This window comes from Pterocles gutturalis, unplaced genomic scaffold (genome assembly GCF_000699245.1).
Source record: "Pterocles gutturalis isolate BGI_N339 unplaced genomic scaffold, ASM69924v1 scaffold45065, whole genome shotgun sequence".
Lineage (NCBI taxonomy): Eukaryota > Metazoa > Chordata > Aves > Pterocliformes > Pteroclidae > Pterocles > Pterocles gutturalis.
In genome coordinates, this window is record NW_010139865.1 from 1,860 (window position 1) to 20,715 (window position 18,856).

The window sequence follows — 18,856 nt, forward strand, 5'->3', positions numbered from 1 at the left end:
ACACTCGTCAGTAACCTCATGCAGAGTTACGATTGCATCACTACTCCCGCCTATGACATTTACACCCGACTCATCTACATCTGCTTTATCATCATCTTGCCCTCTGCAGTTGTTATTTCTTCTTTTGATACTTGTAAAACAGCTCTCAAGTAGATTTTACATCCTATCTTTCTCCATTACTTTATGTTAAGAAAAAGAAAAATATTTTTATTCCTCCACAGAAAGATCACACAATGTATTTTATTTCAATAGTATATAAAAAAAAAGGTTTTCTATTGTTAAAAAATTTGGTAATAGTAAGAAAATCCATTTGTCACATTTACATTCTACAATTTGTAGATACCTTTAGAATAGCACGAGTACAAGTCACACAATTGATAACTGCAGCAGGAGGTAACAGCTTTCTCAGAATTTCTGACGATTTGTTCTTCCAGAGATTCAATGCAGACATCTGAACTTTGAATTAATAGTTCACTTTATTCTGATATTCACCTAATTATTCTGATATTGTATTAGTCTATCACTGAAGTTGTTCTAATTTAGCTTGTAGCGACTTAAAATTCCCAATAGTAGTCTGCGCTGTTAGTGTCGGACTCATAGACTGAAGTTCAACCAGGTAGCAACTAACAGCATCCAAGCAAACATTTGTGAATCGGCGCCTGTAAAGAAAAAACATGGAAAAATTGCTCCTTTTTCTCTCTGTATGTTAGAATTAATCTGAAATACCAAGTGAGCATTCTTTGAGTTTTAATGGAATAAAATATAAGCAAGACATCTGTCTGCTAGCTTTAAGTATTTATTTATTATAAAAATTCATTTTAGAAATCTAATGCTTGTGACTAAGGCATAATGAGAAACTAAATGAATCATTATTATTTATCTGATATTAAACAATAAAACATGATCCTGTTAATATCAATGGGAAATATTTAATATTTAGATATCACTTTAAATAGTAATACAATCAATATTTAAGTTATTAATTTAGATAGCAATTTAAATATCTAAAATTAGTATAAGATCACAACAATTTAGGTATTAATATCTAACTAGATATTAAAATTAAACAGCATTCACTAAAGTTCTAATAAGTTAGAGTATTTAAAACAGCTAACCATAAAAGACCAAAAAAGTGAGAAAAGATAGACGTAAACTCTATATGTGAAGAGGGGATATTTACATGTGTATTTTCAAGAGAATCAGAAAAATTTATGGTTAGAAGAATTATCAAGACTTTGCCTAGTTCAGCTTGTTGTTTGGGAGATGGTTCTGGCTGAAGTTTGTACAGTCTATTCACAAAAGTTACCAAACCTAGAGATTCCGTAATACGCAGGCAACTTGTTCAGGTAGACAGCTATTCTTTTAACTAGAAACTTTGTCTAATATTAAACCCAAATTCTTTCTTGTTGCAGACTAAGCTGAATTTTAGTCTTAGAGAGTGATTCATCACCAACCTCTTGAAAACAACTTGGGAAGATCTATCCCCAAGTTAAGTCTTCTCTTTTCCAGAATACAAGAACAGTGCTTCTACGCTTTCTTCATTAAACAGTTCACTGTTTCATTCACAAGAAGTCTGATTCTCATTTTTCCCCACTTTTTCCAGATTCCCTCAAATTTGTCGGTACTACTCCTTAAAGTATGTTGCCAGAATTTACAAAATATTCCTCTCGGTTCTTCGTGAATCTTCAGTGAAGTGGAGAAAATTACCTTTACTGAAGTAGTTAATAGGGAGGACCCTACAAATTTCTACCAACTGGTTTTGAATGAGGAGTCTCAGTAATCACTGCTAGGAAAGAAATACTAAATTCATGCAGAACAAAAGCTTTGGGGGATTGCTGAAGTGCAGTGCTATATCATATTTTACATCTTTCACTACTTATTAGGATATAGTTGCCTTTCTTACCTCGTAGGTACTCTGCTTGGATCACGTACATATCCTGATAATAATACATGAATACACTCTAAAAGATGTAATGGCTTTTTCATTCTATTCCAATATGGGTCCTAAAAAAGATTACAAAACATTAAGGAGAAAAGGAAAAAAAAATAGTGTGTGTGTACACAAATTGCCAGCTGTGGTAATTATTTATTTATTGTAATAAAAATGTAAGAGAAATGGGAATTCTATCTTAATCTATATTAAGTCTATACTTAAGTACTATTTTGACTTTTGAGTATTAAAACATACATCAGTTTAACCCAGTCTTCCATTACCTAACAGCCTGTAAAGTAACAGATTTTATGAAGTTCTGAATTCCTTACACTGCAAGGAATCTGGGTAAAAAGAAGCAAGTCAATTCTCTTTGTTTTAATTCTGTTTAAGCCTGTTCTACAAACCAAGAGTTAGAACTATGACAACTTACTCTTTATGCCTGTTGCATCAATAGTTTAGATAAGATGCAGTAATATAGCAAGTTTTAATCATTAACAGGAAACAAATAAAATCAATATATTAAAGATATGCTGTTCCTTCTGCAACGTAACAATGCTAATCCTGCTCAATCCTCAATCAGCTTTAGCTGAAGTAAAAGGACAATTTTCGTCATACTTTAGGACTAAAGTCAATAAAATCATCAGGGGGGAAAAAAGCAGCATTAAGAGCCTTTGAGAAAGAAAACAGAACAAAAGCTATGAAGTTGATATTCTGATCTAGCACGCATTACATTATTTTATGTTTCCCACAAAAGACACCTTGATAGTAGTTAAAAATGTGATTTTTTTATTTTGCAGCTATTTTCCTTACCCGTACTTTAAACAACTGGTCATATACTTCAAGCAGCTTTGGCAGTGGCACTCCAATTTCTTGCATGGTATATGTTACAAAACCTACATCCCAGTTCAAAGCACAGACCTGTTGCTCCAGAAACTGCACTAAAAAATCTGGAGGACAAAAATAATGGAATGTTAATGGAAGTCTAGCAAAGAAAGGCACTTCAAAGTGATTTACTGAAAAACTAATTTTCTGTCTTACGCACTGTTGGTACCTTTCTCCTGTGAAGCACATGTAACAGCTTCCCCCAGTCCTCACTGAGGGAAGGATATGCAAAATGTAACTACATCCAAAGATGGTATTAAACTATCTGCAATGCATGACAGGGATTATTCATCCTAAATACTTTACTACAGTTCTGCCATGGAATTATGCTGTTAAGAAGAGTTAATTAACTTTTGTTCCAGGACAAAAGAACGCATTATCATTTCATTTGCTAGAACAGCCAGCAACACTACTGCATCTTTTATCATGTTTAAGTGTCAGTAACAATTAACAAGATATTGTTCAGCACTAAAAGTTCTTCTACAATACTAAAAAAATATTGTTCTCTATCTTAATGATGTATTTTCCAGGTTTTTACATAATATCAAGTTGTCAAAATGCAAGCATTACAAAAGCAGAAAGCTCCTAAAGAGATCCAGAAATGTCCTGAATTCTGTTCTTAGAATCTGCCCCTGCAGATAGCAGTAGATACTTCAAAAGACAGCAGATAAATGTGGTTGCCTAAAACGTTATTATATGTATAAATACACATTTTTACTTTGTATAAAAACCCAAACTTTACTACTTTCTAAAACGGGATCTGCACAGACATCCATAAATAACTGTTCTAAGCTTCATTTAATTCCCATTCAAGGTGAAAACCTGTAAATTCTGGTTAAATCCCAATATAAATTATAGGAAAAACTGACCTGTAAAAACTGTAATGGTTTTGTAATCATACAATTATACTGTGTTTACAAAATTAGAGGCCAATAGGAATTAAATTTCTACTTTTTTGTCTAACTTCCCTCTCCTCAATCCCTTGTCAAAGTCACTGTAGTAATGAGCAATATCACAATGCTTTTGTTCCCAATTTCCCAAACAAAACTGAAAAGTACTATCCAGCTATCCCCAAGATCAACTCCATCACTACTGACAGTTGAAGTAATTTGTTGCTTCACGTACAGTGAAAAATTTCACAAATAACTACAGTAACTGTGTATCACAAGCATGTAATTACGTATCACAAAATTATCAGTATTCTTTCATTTCAGGTTTAAAAAAACAAAGAGACATTTCTTAGGTTAAAACTTTTTTAAGAGGCTAAAAAGAAAGCTAAGACCCATTCATGTAATGCATATGTTTGTTTACTATGCAGGCTATATGACTTGCCTAAAGGGAAGTAACGAGGTGTTCCAGCATATATCTTTCCAAGCAATATCATCTTCAGACTAAGCGCTTGCATTCTGTCAGTGGGGCTCAGAGACACACTATCGCTCACCTCTAAAAGTGAAATCATTTAGAGAAAACTTCAGAAAAAAGTTCCACATTTATATGCAACCACACTGAGTTACTGAAATTTACTGCTAACCCATCAAAATCTTACGCTACTGTCACTGCAAGATCAGCATGTGGAAGAGAAAATACATTTTCTGGTGTATATCCATACATATTCACAGATTTTTATGTGCAGTTCCATACAAATCTACTTAAGAAAACCCAACCCAACCAACCAAAAAACACCCCAAAACCCCACCACCAAACCCAACCACAAGAAACCCCCCCCCCGCAAATCCACTACCACATAGCTTTTTCCTCAAATCACTGTCAATGTTGTTTGCACAATGGCAAGTCTGAGTGCAAAATCCAAGGGAAAAATAAAAAACAAAGAGGAAGAGAAAGTGAATTACCAACTCCTGGTAAAGGGTGAGGCAGATTATCACAGCTGAGTGGCTAGGCTTGCAGAGCTGTGCCCACTGCTCTGCTTCTCTATACGTGGACAAAACCCTTATACTTATACTCCTGTCAACATTATATAAATGCTCAAGTCCCTGAAGATTCTTTGTCATGATAAAATTAAAATTTTTATTATAATTTCCTAACAGTGAAACCTTCAGACAAAATTTCACAGGTATTCTGAAGGCCATACATAATGGCATCTAAGAACAGGATGGGATGAAACGACTTCTAAAATGTTATCTGGAATGTGATTATTCAAGCCATACATGCAATATGCTCCAACATATATGTAAAAATATTATTTTTCTATCCTTCAGGCACACAAGCCAAAGGAAATAACATTAATAAATTACTAGTTAACTACACTTACAAATAAATTACAGAATAGTCCAGAAAAGATGCATCTCACTTGGACAGCATATCAGTAGCAGCACATAGTCTAAAGAGCTTTCGTTGTACCATTTTCCTATAGTTCTAGCTTGTACCACTCTTCGTCCATTAATACCTACCTTTCTCAATGATTTCTTGCCAGAGAGTTTGCACCAAGATAGGATCAGAATGACCTGCACAATGTATAATTGCAAGCTTACATTCTGAGAGCTTAAAAGGGTCAGCAAATTCTCCATACAGCTGAAAGAAAAATTAACAGGCTTTACATTTCAAGTAGAATAAAAAGGAAATTTTTAAAATTAGCTTTTCTTTATTTTGTATGGTACATGTCAGACTAGTAAAGATGCAACTTTTTCTTCCCTCCAAATGTGATAAATTGACATTTAATACACAAAAATTGTAATCACCTTGGTTATATCCATCAGCTCAGCATCAAGCTCTGAGATTGCATCTTGCACTGAAGAATGATGGGAATACTGCCGTTGTAATGTTTCTTGGATTTGAAGCTGGATCCTTGCAACCTTGTTTAAAAATAAAATATTTCAAGACTGGATTAACTTTATCAAAGCTTAAGAATACATCCAGAATTAACTTCAACTTATTTAAATGTAGAAATATTACTGTCTTACACCTCAAGGGTCTCCAATCAACTGCGTAACTTTGCCACATCGGGAAGAAAGTACTGAAAACTATTTCTACAGAATTAGTAATAAAAATGTCATGTACCATGACAAAGTGAAACAATGCAATTACAGTGTAGCTTAGATTAATATTTTTTTCTTACTTCCATTTTCTCTTCTAGTTCATGTAGGAATTCACCATCTGCAGCTACAGAGGATATAGCAGTGGAACTTTTGGCACTCAAAATGGCACGTGCAATGTATTCAAGACGCTGCTGAAGGGAAATTTCAGTGCTGCAAAACAAATATTCAACATAAAATGGATACTTAATATAATTTTTTGAGGTTTAGTTATATTCAAACTAGACTTTGGGAATTAGTATGTGACTTCTCATTTTACTAAATCATGCAGGACATTATCCAACCATGTAACCCGATCTTTGTTGCACCCTCAGTTCTAGTGTACTTCTCAATCCACTGCTCCAGTTACCTTACTGCATTATAAAATTCAGTGTAAAAAATGACCATGTAATTTCAATATGTAAAATAAGCATATAATGTATTTCCAATAATGTCCTAGATTAAAAGCTAAAATATTCCACTCATTTAATTTTTTAAAATTCCTTAAAATACATACACATAAGGTTTTGATTTTATTTTCTTTGGTTTTCCCTCAACTCCATATGTGCAATAGATCACACATAATCCATACCTATGCAGGTCAGCCAACTTTGCCAACACTCTGGCTGCATTACTAAAATTTCTGTTCTTTTCAAAGTATCTCCACAGTAAATCCATGTAACGGACTTTGTTCTGGTCAATCTTGGTCATCCGCACAAGGTAGGGTTCCAAAAAGGGGGAAGTAACCTGCAGAAGTCATATAGATAACATGTATATTCTTGCTTTCTCCCTTTTTTTTTAAAGCATCAGCATTATTACGATTAACTCTTCCAGTTCAGTGGAACCCTCCAACAAACTATATCATTGTTAGAGATGAGCTCACCTGTAACAGTTTGTCTGCCAAGTCAACTTGTATCAACCAGTTGTAAAGCGCAATACTGAAGAGTTCATCTGTTGAACGTTGAGCCAGCTTTAGCATTTGTTCAAACTAAGGGAAGAAAAGGACAAAGCTGTTATTCCAGAAATGGTTACAATACATCAAGCACCGAATACAGACATGACAATACTTAGGCTCACATTGTCTGCATGTCACCATTTTTATGAACACTCTGTACATAAAGAAGCCAATTCATGACAAATCTTGACTTTTTATTTTGATAAACTATTCCATAATTTCTTAAAAATACTAAATTCTACACCCCTTCCAGTCACACTATTTCCTGGAGTGCAGTCACGATTTTCTTGTGAGTTTCTTACATGGTGCCCAGCTTCTTCATTGCTTAGCATGTTGGGGTCAGATGAGAGCACCGGAGGACCTGGTTTTTTGGGTACGCTGGGAGACTGAGGAGCAGCTTTACTTTGGTTCACTAACTCTTGAAGGGTGTCAGTGATACATTTGTAACTGTTCAATCTGTAAACACAGCAAAAGAAAATAAAAGCTTCACAATTTTCATTGCAACTATCTATGAAATACTCTTCTCCAATATTGTTAATGTATGCTTCTGTAAACACCATTACTAAAATTTAAAAAAGATCAGAGATTTTTGTCAGCTAGGTGCCACACTCTAGTTTGTCTTCAATCACCTTTATAACAAGTATTTCTGTAATGTTCAGATCACAATGTTTTCTGCATCTATTAGTTTACCCTCTGTTCCAGAATAAACTGGTGCCATATTAATTATAATCAAGGAGACCATGCTGCGCAAAAACATCTACATTGTGTTCCTTATTATAAAATGCTTGTTTCTCATTACTCTGGATAGTTTCCCCAAAAGAGTTACTTTTCTAATCACATGAAACAAAGTACACCATATAATGGTAATACAGTATCCTGAAAACTTGCCTCTCTTGGAAAGCTTGGAGTCCAACGACATCCTCTTCCGGTTCTCCATTTTTATAGAAATGCAGGCCAAGACCTTGGGGATCTTTCTTCTCAGCAGCTGTAAGAGAGAGTTCTACTACTCCCTCATAGAAACGCACTAGGAAAAAAATCCAACAAATACCACCATTCATTATTATATTAAATTTATGCCAAAATGCTAAGTGACATCAAACACATCCCATTTTAATAAGCAAGAAAAGATAAACCTTATTCACTCTGGTCTGTACAGTAAAAACACTTATGTCTGTACCTAACCTGTGGGATTACATGCAAGTTTGAAGTTATGTATTTGTTCAGAGGCTGAAATCTTGACTGTTACAGCAGTTACATCTACATTTAAATTATGTACTACTTTCTACTGCACAAAATAGGATTCAGAACCATCTTTCAAACAGCATATTTGGCATAAAACCTCACCTGCAAAAGTACAGTCATTTACCCTCTACTTACATACAGCCCAACAATTTTTCTAAAAACATTTTTACCACATATATGAAACAAATGGACACTGCAATGTGAAATAAGTGGATGGTAACATTTTTATGCAGAAGTGGGTTTTTTGATTGATTGGTGAAATCTAGAAAGCCATTAAACAAGAACAGGTTGACATATATTAATTTTAAGAATTACTAAGAAACTGTTTATGGTAAAACACTACAAAATGAGCCAGAAGTTAGTAAACAAAACAAACAAAGAAGAAGAAGGCATGAAACGATACTACAGAAACTATTTACCAGAACATGATCAGTGATTGCCTCTTACCTTGCCTATATTGCGCACAAACATTAGCAAGGTCTACTTGATTGCTGATCTTCTGGTACTCTTTCAGTGACTCTCTTAGCATCTTCTCTTTTTCCGGTTTGCTTTGAGCCTGTCGAGACCGTTGAAGCAGTTCATTTGCCTAAAGATAAATGATGAGAAAATGAATATTTACATGAACATATAATGAACATTGTTGTAAGTTACTGAGTTATTACTTCAAACTTTAAAGCTTAAACAGTAGAAACATCATCCTCTCAAAAACACTTGTCACTTGATAACACTTGATAAGTTTCTAGCAGAAACACTGTATAATGGCAGCAGAGAGGAGGACCTAAGACTTAAACAACTGGTTCCCCACTCTCCCCTCACCAGTTACTTTTTTCAAACTTATTTCAAGAGCTTCAAAGAGCAAAGTTCTTAAAACACAATTCTCTGTCCATAAATTCCATGAAATCAGGTGACAGAAAACAAAAGACTAGGCTGAGGCAATACTGAGTAAGAACATATTTTATGAACATAAGGAGACAGTTTTATTAGACATCACATCAGAGGTAAAGACCCTATGAACACTACAATAACTGCAAATACTTCAAAGTAGAGCTTACATAATTTTCAGTATGAATCAACCACAAGACACAAACATGGACACAACCTGCCTTCATTAGTTCCTGTGGTCCTGAGACTACTCAAGCATAAATATTTACAAGCTGCCCAACTTGTATCATTTGAACACGTTCTGAAGTGGTTTGGTGCTGTAAAATCTGGAAGTGCACTTACCTTGGAACACACAGCATCATCAGTGCTATAAAGAAGAGGACAGATATCTTGCAAATGGGCAATGATGCCATCCACAGCAGCGTTATCTCTGATATAACAGTTTATGAGAGAAGCAATCAGTGCTCCAGTCAACTCTCTGTCTCTAATTACCAAGTCTTTGAAAGCAGTAATCTTTAGATGCTCTTGAAGTTCCTGAAGGTAGACAAAATTTCACTACTTTACCAAAGTTTTTACTTTATTCTGTTTAAAAGTGTCACTGTGGTACAGAAGCAAAATTAACTGCTTCCAGTAAATAGAAACATAGAAAACTCCAGTGACTGAAGTGCACAACCTAGAAATACATTCAAAATACATATTATACAGCAAAATTGAACCAATAAAGAAAGCCCTATCAGTGAAGGCACTGGGCCCTTGGATGCCAAAGGACATTGAGAACTCCTCTTAGCAGAGTTCCTCTTGCCATCTTCACCATGCATCATGTTTTAGATCTCTGAGTAAGAATGAAATTAGCAGCTCCCTCTATGTCACAAGGCACTGTCAGAATGCACACCCGATAAAATGAGTATGTCACAGTTTTTAATAAAGAGAACCATCTGAGTACTGTCATAGATGAAAAAACTGACAGATGCATACAAAGGAGGAATTTTAAAAGTTTGAGGTCTGTACTCTTTATGCTTTTTTATATTAAATTACATTGAAGACTATTGATTTTTTTAAATTATTAGGAATATTTGCTAGCATAGAGTTCCCTGTAGTGTCTATGGATGATCACTAACAGCATGAAAATACTATTATAAAAACTTTAAAACTACTGAAGACAGAGGAAAAAGTTCTACATGTTAAACAATTAGTTAACTCCTTGTCAAACACAAGAGCAAGACTGTGTTAGAAATCATGCTAACTCCCCAAAGCAACAGTGTGAAGAGCTCCTGTGCATTTGTAAAGTTTAAAAATTGTTTTTTTCATTGACAAAGAACACAACTTCTCAAATAACCCATTTTCCTATCAGGTGCTAGGACAGAATGTATAGTATTCAAATTAATAGCTTCTCCAAGGGCTGGATGTAAATTTAATTAGCAAAGGGTACACAGCAGTAGTACCTGTAGTTCTGTAAGTTTCCTTCTTTACAAACAAGGAGAGACAGAAAGAATTGGGATTGTTTAGCCTGGAGAAGAGAAGGCTCCAGGGGCATTGTGCGGGATCTTACTACTATTTACAGGAAAGTGTAAAGAAGGCAGAGCAAGACTTTTCTCAGTGGTACCCAGTGACAAGACACAATACAATGGCCAAAACCTGAAGCAAAGGAAATTACACCTGAACATAAGAAAAATCTTTTTTACTCTGTAGGTGGCTGAACACTGGAATGGGTTGCCCGGAGAGGTTGTGGAGTGTCCATCTTTGGAGATATTAAAAACCTTACTAGACACAGTCTTGGGCAATCTGCTCTAGTTGACCCTGATTTGAGCAGAGGGGGCAGGTAACCTCCAGAGGCCCCTTCCAACATCAGCTGTTCTGTTTTTTTGGACCCCTACTTACTCAGAAGTGCAAGGGTTTGAGACTCTACAACCCTATTGCTCTCCACTGTTAAACCTTTACCAACACTAAGGCAAAGAGTGAATTACTCTTGGGTGGACAACACTGGCCTATTCTTTTCAGCACATTTTGCAGAATGTGCCTAAGGCGAAAACATAGTAATTTATAAAACCTGGCTCATTATTAATTGTCAATAAAAGTAAAATAAAATCTATTGTTAGGGACACTTTCAATTTGCTAAAATTGGGTGATGAGGTCAATACTACATGTCAGTCTTGTAAAAATAAACACTTGTAACCTGAATAAAAATCCACATGTGGTTTAAAATTAATGATATGTTTCTCAATTAACTAAAGTAGTACTCCTTTGGGAATGTTTATGTAACAAAATAAATTCAGATGTTAAATACAAACAAATTAAAATCATATTAATCAGATCATACCTTCTGAAGCTCACCTACAACAACACTGAATTGGTGCTCACACAGCAACTTCCATAAAGCCAATGCCTGGCAGGTTTTGCGAACAAGCTGCTGGATGCCTTGAAGTGAGGTCTTCTCAGTTAGCTGTGCCTCAGCTGAAAAAGCAAAGAGATTGTCAATATGTAACTCTTCTACATGTTCCAAACTAGGATGTACATTTTTGGGGTTTTAAATGTCAAATTTTTTTTTCTTACATTCTTGATTAACACTGTCTAACTCTCTTTGGAGGAAAGTGCCATGTTAATAGTTACTTCAAACTATGCAACACAGGAGGAGTACTGAAAAAGTCTCAGAAAGAAGTATGGCTTGTTCACAGAGAGATATTCTCCTTTGTGGACTGCTTCAATCAGTTGCAATATTAAAGGTTTCAATATCAAACTGAAGGGTAACCATATGCAACATGTAAAAAACAGACTCTTGCCACAGTCAACCTAAAGGCTGGAATATTTATCTATCTAAATTTGAGTTTCCATACTGAGTATATGCTTCATCTCTAGTACTGTTGTAAGCAAATGTGTTTTTTCACATCAATGTCGCTGCAGAAGCACTGCTCCTGATGGAACAGTATGATATGGCATGACAACAGAAGTAAGGAGCTATCAAAGTCAGCCTTTTCTGAATAACTTATTACCAAGTATGGCATATTGATTAATGTCAAGTTTGTTTGGAAAAAAGGCATTTTTATTCAGAGCTTTTAACAAGAAAAGTGAGAAAGGCAACATCCAAATGCACCACCCTCTGGTACCTCCTGTTCAAAAGTAACTACATACCATGATATTTCCTCTGGAGTTCTTGTTGGACTTGCTGAGAACTTCCACCATCAGGCCGCATGAAACCAAGGAGCCTCTGCTGCAGATTGGCTGGTGTGCTGAAACTGCAATTCCAAAATAAAAAGAGATGGCAATATGATTACAAATAGTGAATCTTTTAAAGGCTAAATCTAAAACCTTGTTTTTAGCATCTGAATACTTGAAGCTGGAGACCATACATATACTTCAACTCAACAGATACGCATGATATAGTTTTCCAAGAGCTGGATATTAAATACCACTTGCAAATTTAACACAATAATACCTCGGGTTTCCAAGGGCTCCTGCTGTAGCAAACTGTGAATTTCTATCCAGAAATTCCTGTAAACCTTTTAGTTGTTGTAGTACACCTTCCAGTGCAAGGGATGGAACACTGCTTTCTACCTGCAAAAGAAAGCAGCCTTTTTTTAAGGAAAGCTTAATTTCCTAAAAAATTTGCACTAAAAATACAAGTACAAAGAGTATAACAAATAAATAGCATAATATTAATGTTATCACTAGAACACCACATTATTATACCACAGTCATTGAGGGGGCACACACGTGAAGAGCCAGTAGTCCTCTAAAGATACACAGTATTCAAGATGCTACTTTCTTTGTCCCTCTGGAAACCAAATCATCTGTGTTTTACTATTTCTAACTCTGAAGTAAAACAGTGATTGAGCATTGCTAAGACACAGAGTATAACAGCCAAGGTCCTCCAGAGTCTCCCAGTTATCTTATAACCGGAGGAGGAAAGCCGATGTAGCCGTTAATTTGCATTGCTGAAATTACTCAGTTCAAGATTCTATTAACATCCAGAGTCAGAAAAAAATCTGTTATTTTGATCATGGACAAAAACACTAAGATGTTAGTCAAAAAGATGCCGGAAATTTTTAAATATTTCTATGTAACTGCAATTTTTATTCTAACCCTCTAAAGCATTTTATTTTTAGGCTTTGTCTGGAGCGGTTATGCAGAAATGAAGTGCAATCACCAAATATGCAGAAAACCAGCCATTGCCAATTAACAATAGAGATCAAATTACAATTAGATTTCTTAAAAAGTAACATTCGAAATAGTAGTTCAAAAAGATTTAAAACCTACAATTACTCCTCAGTTAAGAGCACAGCACTTAAGAAAACATTCAAATGACAACTATGTTTCTTTCTCCTCATTAGTTTACAATTGGGAACAGAAGCATAACAGAGATTAAGACATATACTATAAGGAACTTCTAAAAATACAAAATAATCTTTTACGTACTGCAACAACTTCTCGATTGCCACTTTTGAAAACTCTCTCCACAACTATGCTACCATCCCAAATATTTCTGCAACACAAAACAGTACTGTGTTAAAAGCCAAGTAATTTAAGCAAGTCTCTTTGCAAGTCTTCTATGTGTAATTACTTGAGACAGAAACGGTAATGCTTTTTACTTCAGGGTCTAAAACAAGGATTTAATTTGTATGAAAATTAAACATTAAAAAAAGTTACCATTGTACATTTCTGATGGTACAGATACAGATAACTAGCAAAATTTCAAATTTTAAAACTTTAATGAGGTTAAATTTGACACTCTCAAATACTTGAAATATAGGCCAATGTTATTCTCTGGAAATATAGTGTAGGCAAACAATTGTCATAACAAAAACTTCTTTCCCAACCAGCGTGCATGAGAAATGACCAACATATGAAAATCTCTGCTCTTGCTTGGGATGTTTAGAAACACAGGACTCAACATTCAAGTAACAGAATCCTGTTTAGTCTTGCTTCATTGCTCTGATTTGAGCATTCTGTTTAAAGCTTCTTAACAGAAGAGACTTCAAGCCAGGACTTTGATCTTGTAAGTCCTGCATTTCTGTTTCATCCTTTAGTAGGAGTTTGAAACACACAGCTCATAGGTTTAAAAAATAAAAACTGCAGTTTTCAGAGTTGTACATGTACACTTGATTACAGGATCAATATCTAAGCAACTTTACTGCCCTAGCCATTCACTGAGTGTATTATTATTAATAGACCTGTAAAGAGAACATATTTTATCAACGGGTACTTCATAAACAAAAATTCACTTTACTAATTTCAAATTTAAATGCTGTTAAGATAGAATTCACCACCTACAACATTAGGGGAAAGAAAAACTATGAAACAAATTGAGTGACAGAATCTCTTTTTACATAAACACCTCACCCTATAATCCGAGCAAAGTATATGCAGATGCCATTGTGTCTTCCAGAAAATACTATCTCGGGACCCATCATTCCGCTAATGGACGTACCAGGGTGAGACACAGAATTCCCAGAAGGAAACACAGGAGTTGACATACTAGGAGGCTGTAAACCTAGGGTAAAAGTACCTAAGCATTACTCATTTGAACGCAAATAAAAGAGCCTAGGTGAAAAACAATTTTTCCAGCAAAGGAAAAGAAGGCATTACCTTGCCCAGGCGTTGTCAGAAAGCTTGGATTCGAATATGGACTATCAACAGTCAAGGCAGAACCTAAAAGGGAAAAGAAATAAAGGTAAGTTTGTTAAAAACAAACAAACAAAAACCCAAACCAGAATATAATCCATAAAATCCCTGTGTAAAAGCAGCAAAGTTGTTAAATTAAGTACTTCAAAGTTAGAACCATTCCAACAGCTTTTATTTATTGTTAAATACCAAATTCCACTCACTTCTTATCAACCCAACACTCCATAAGTGAACCAAATGGGTACACTTCTTTCAAGAACAGTTATTAAGCATTTTTTTCCAGCATTCACATGTTATTTATTGCATACCATCTGTTCCCTGCATTGAATATAATACTGTCCACTTTTTCTTGTTCTTCACATTCTGACTGCTCCCCATTCCTGATAGGGACACCTATTCTCAAAGCACCCACTTACAGTCCTTTAAATTTTTTCAAAGTATACCAGTTTTACATTCAAAGCACTCAACTGAAAGGAACTGGTATCATTACTCTTAATTTTTACACACGGCAGTTGGACAAACATTATACCAACACTGGTAAGCTGCAACATTCAGTTTGCGACTGTCCATGGCCTCAGATCAGCTGTGAATACACAACCCTTCTGCAAATTAAGTCTGAATTAGCACCCCAAAATATGAGGAACACGTGTGGTCACCTACAAAAATGTCCATGTACCATCAGCATGTAGGATGATATGTCACAGAAAGAGCAAGAAAACTGACAGTCTGAAAAGTTGGCTTTTATCAAAGTATCAGTCCTTCTTGCATTATTCACTACAGTTCTTTCAACTTGGCAACACACAACAGCGCAAAGGATAACAAAGTCCTTCACTAAACAGTGCTAATGCATTCTCAGAGCACATTCTCCTGTGTACCAAACAAAGCACAGACATGCAGAAAAGCAGCATGCAAATGCATGACTAGACTTTCAACAGTGAGAAAAAGAGTGAGCTAAGTTAAAGGTGCCTGGCCTTTTAATGCTAGCATTATTGTAATGTAGTTTCACACGGAAAATTTCAAGGTGTTTTAATAAATTTCTGTGAATGTTGTCTGACCCATCACATCGGACATCCACAGTATCAGAATCTTAATTTCACATGACAATTCTCTACCCTTTGAGCAAACGGAGTAAGAAGTAGCAGAAGAATGGTGCCATCTTCCACCTGGACCTGTCGCTGAAGCAAAATGGAAATATGTGCTTTGATGGTAGGTTTCAAAGAGGCACATATGACAGCAAATGGTACAAGCAGCCACAAAATTTAGACTTGGGAAAAACACATTTCTTTCTCAAAGGAGTAACCTTATTGATTACAGAGCTTCCCATCAATTCCCTCCCACCTTACTTTAATTCTCAGTGTGCTCCTAGCACCTGTTCTCCCCATAGCTGCTGTCCTCTCTAACTCAGATTTAATTTTACATTTGTATGCCTTGCCTCAGCTCCTGACCACATTGCTGTTATTCCACAGCATCAGGCTTGGAAAGTTATGCCATTGATGTATTAAAAATAGCCACTATTCCTAGTGGTTTAATACTCGTTAGGAATTCTGAAAAAGAGAGTCAACTGCTTTTCCAAAACTTCATCCCAGTTCATTACACCTTTCTCCAATAGTTATGAATTTGGAAATACATCAAAAATGGTATTGAAATGGAACTTCTTTGCATTCTATGCAATCAAGTTCTTTCCCCAAGTCTGATGTGTAAAATTGAATGCTACATGTCAGATAAGAGAAAAGGATCTTGGAAATTAACTAGTTCCTGACACAAAAAAAAAAAAAAGAGTAATTCAATAATTCAATCAGAGTTCTAAATTCATCATTATGAATTTATTTTTTTTAAAACCCTTAAGATCTGTAATTGAGTAACACATGTTAAGGGACAAATTCCTGAAGGAACTGTAGAAATTTAAGTGAATCTGAGTAATACAGAACAGCCTCCACTCCAATAAGCATCAAGTTCTGAGGAAAAAGAATAGATGCTATTCTCATTTTCAGGTGGCACTGATGGTCTAAGCACAAATCAAATGTCGAAGTTAGAGATTTTACAGGGAGAAATCACTCCAAAAAACTAATCCATTTCTTGATTTTTCTTCTCCTAAGCAGTATCTGCAGAGCTATGACAATGACACAGTAAGAAGATACTCTGCTGTAGCCACACAACAACCCACTAATCTTTGTAAAGTTTGAACTATTGTATTGATAAATTGTTCTCTGGCTGCTGAAGTGCTTCTGGCAGCAACAAATGTATACCTTCTTCACATAATCTTCACAGATCACATGCAACATCCGGACACTGTCTCACTAAAGCTAAAAATGACTGAAGAGAAATGGAAAAAACTCTCCTAGGTAATTAGCGAGTGAGTGGAAAATCAAGAACTATTTCAGAGAAAAAGAACACAGGTACTTGAGAGAAGGCAAAATATAACATATTTAAGGAACAAAAAAAACATCCAAACCATGAATTGTTGCTACTTACCAGCAGCAGCAGGAGAACTCAAAATAGGTCCAACCTTGCTTAGAGGAGGCAGAGCTGATGGAAATCTCACTTGTGCTTCTCCACCATACCTGAAGTTTACATGCAAAGACAAAAATTTCTCACACTTCTATGAGAAATATAGTGATTCGTGTAGGATAAAAAGGAATGATTTTCTGCATGTATAGGTATATTAAATTGACACCTGGAGAAACGGCTAAGCATAGCTAGAAGTAGGATGTGCATCTATACGCTTGAGCAATATATTAACGAGCTGTATGTCCAAATATGGTCTTAAGTAAATGTGGTTAAGTTTTTGTGCGGTATGCTGTGACGAACAATGACTACCTCAACAATGGTACAATGAAGAAAGACTATCCAAGAACCGGCCGAGACTGGTTCGAACCTCGGACCCAGGCCAAAGGAACAAGAAGGTGAAAAGTTCGCCTGAGGAAGGCCAGCTTTACTTCAACTTGGGGTCCCTCAAACGACTACCAGAGAGCACTGCGCAGACTCAGAAGAACTTTTTGGCTAATTATAATACGAAGCTGGGAGGGGTGTGGCTAGAAAATTACTATGTATAAGCTTATTGTGAAATCGAATGAATATGTAAAGCTTTGGGGCATAAATAAGGGAAATGCCATCGTAACAGTTGCACTTGTTGGTACAGCGGGAAGAAACTCGCTCCCACAGCGCCCAGCGCTGTTTGCTTGAGCATTATCCAATAAAATCATTGATTTTCAAGAATCATATGCCTGGTGAGTAGCCCTATTTATAACACTTCATACATAGTCCACTTAATTTTCATCTCTTTTGAGAATTAACAGCAATTCTGGTGTTCTTTTAAAATGGGGAATAAAAAAAATAGTGTAACTTTTCAGATATATTTGTGACTGCATTATACTTTTGGCAGAAGAACAGAAAACTAGCTGAATACATGCTACATGAAAAGCATTAACATATGCAATTGCAAGGATAAGTTAGATGAACAACTAAGTATTTTTTTTGTGGATGTTTTAACTTCTGTGGTGATGTGATATAATCAGGATTTAATGACAAATATACCAATTTTCCAAAGCAGGCTTATGCTTTAGTATCTTTTTAAGGTTTGCCTCTAAAGAAAAGTGGAAAGAAGGACACAGTTGACAAGACCCACGCTTATCCTTCTGTAATCCACAAGTAATTTGTATCCATCTCTCTCGTATAGTGTGATACACAAGCACTTTGCAACCCCTTCCCTTGCTAACATCCATCCCTCCAGAGTTATCATCCACATTTTCTCTCAGATCTTGTAATGTAATTGAGCTTACCAAAGAGCAATTATTCACAGCCTACTGAGAATAGTTTTGTAAAAGAACAAGCAAGCTTTCAGGAACTGAACATCTGAACCCTAGTGCAAACCTATGGTCAATGTGTCCCCCTTTATCATCACTCTCAACAGCTGTATCTTACCAAAACCCTTTTTACCTCCAGGATACACGCCCTGGGAGGACAGCAAAGAGACCCACAATATCCCAGCTTGTTTAAGGCAGCTAATTAAAATATACACATCTGCACCATGACAAAGATATGCAGTACTTAGGATCCACAGATGACAAATTAATTCTCCTGAGTGGAAGCCCATATTTCCTCACTCAATTTGTAGTGGAAAAACACCAAACCAATTAACAAAAAAAAAAAGTTCAACATTTATAACCAAGAGCCATCAGGCCCTGAACAGGCTACATCCATTTGAATGTAAATTTCTTTGGCACAATGGTGAACATATGCTAAGAAAACAAAATAAAACAAACCTAACTCCAAAACCCCCACAAAATCAAAGCACTTCACAGAATCACAGAATGTTAG

General features: G+C 35.6%; 1 protein-coding gene across 1 annotated transcript; it reads right to left on the reverse strand.

Annotated features, from left to right (window-relative positions):
* Nucleotides 1–367: 367 nt before the first annotated feature.
* NUP155 (nucleoporin 155kDa) lies at nucleotides 368–17,100 on the reverse strand (the record flags this gene model as incomplete). The annotated part of the gene is made up of 21 exons (XM_010083458.1): nucleotides 368–659; nucleotides 1,904–2,004; nucleotides 2,744–2,880; nucleotides 4,148–4,258; nucleotides 5,224–5,344; nucleotides 5,512–5,625; nucleotides 5,889–6,018; nucleotides 6,437–6,591; nucleotides 6,728–6,832; nucleotides 7,102–7,255; nucleotides 7,688–7,823; nucleotides 8,489–8,627; nucleotides 9,266–9,457; nucleotides 11,241–11,374; nucleotides 12,050–12,153; nucleotides 12,354–12,472; nucleotides 13,334–13,400; nucleotides 14,258–14,408; nucleotides 14,504–14,566; nucleotides 15,652–15,714; nucleotides 17,012–17,100. Coding segments are annotated over 21 exons (2,524 nt in total), but the record flags the coding sequence as incomplete, so codon positions are not given.
* Nucleotides 17,101–18,856: the final 1,756 nt, after the last annotated feature.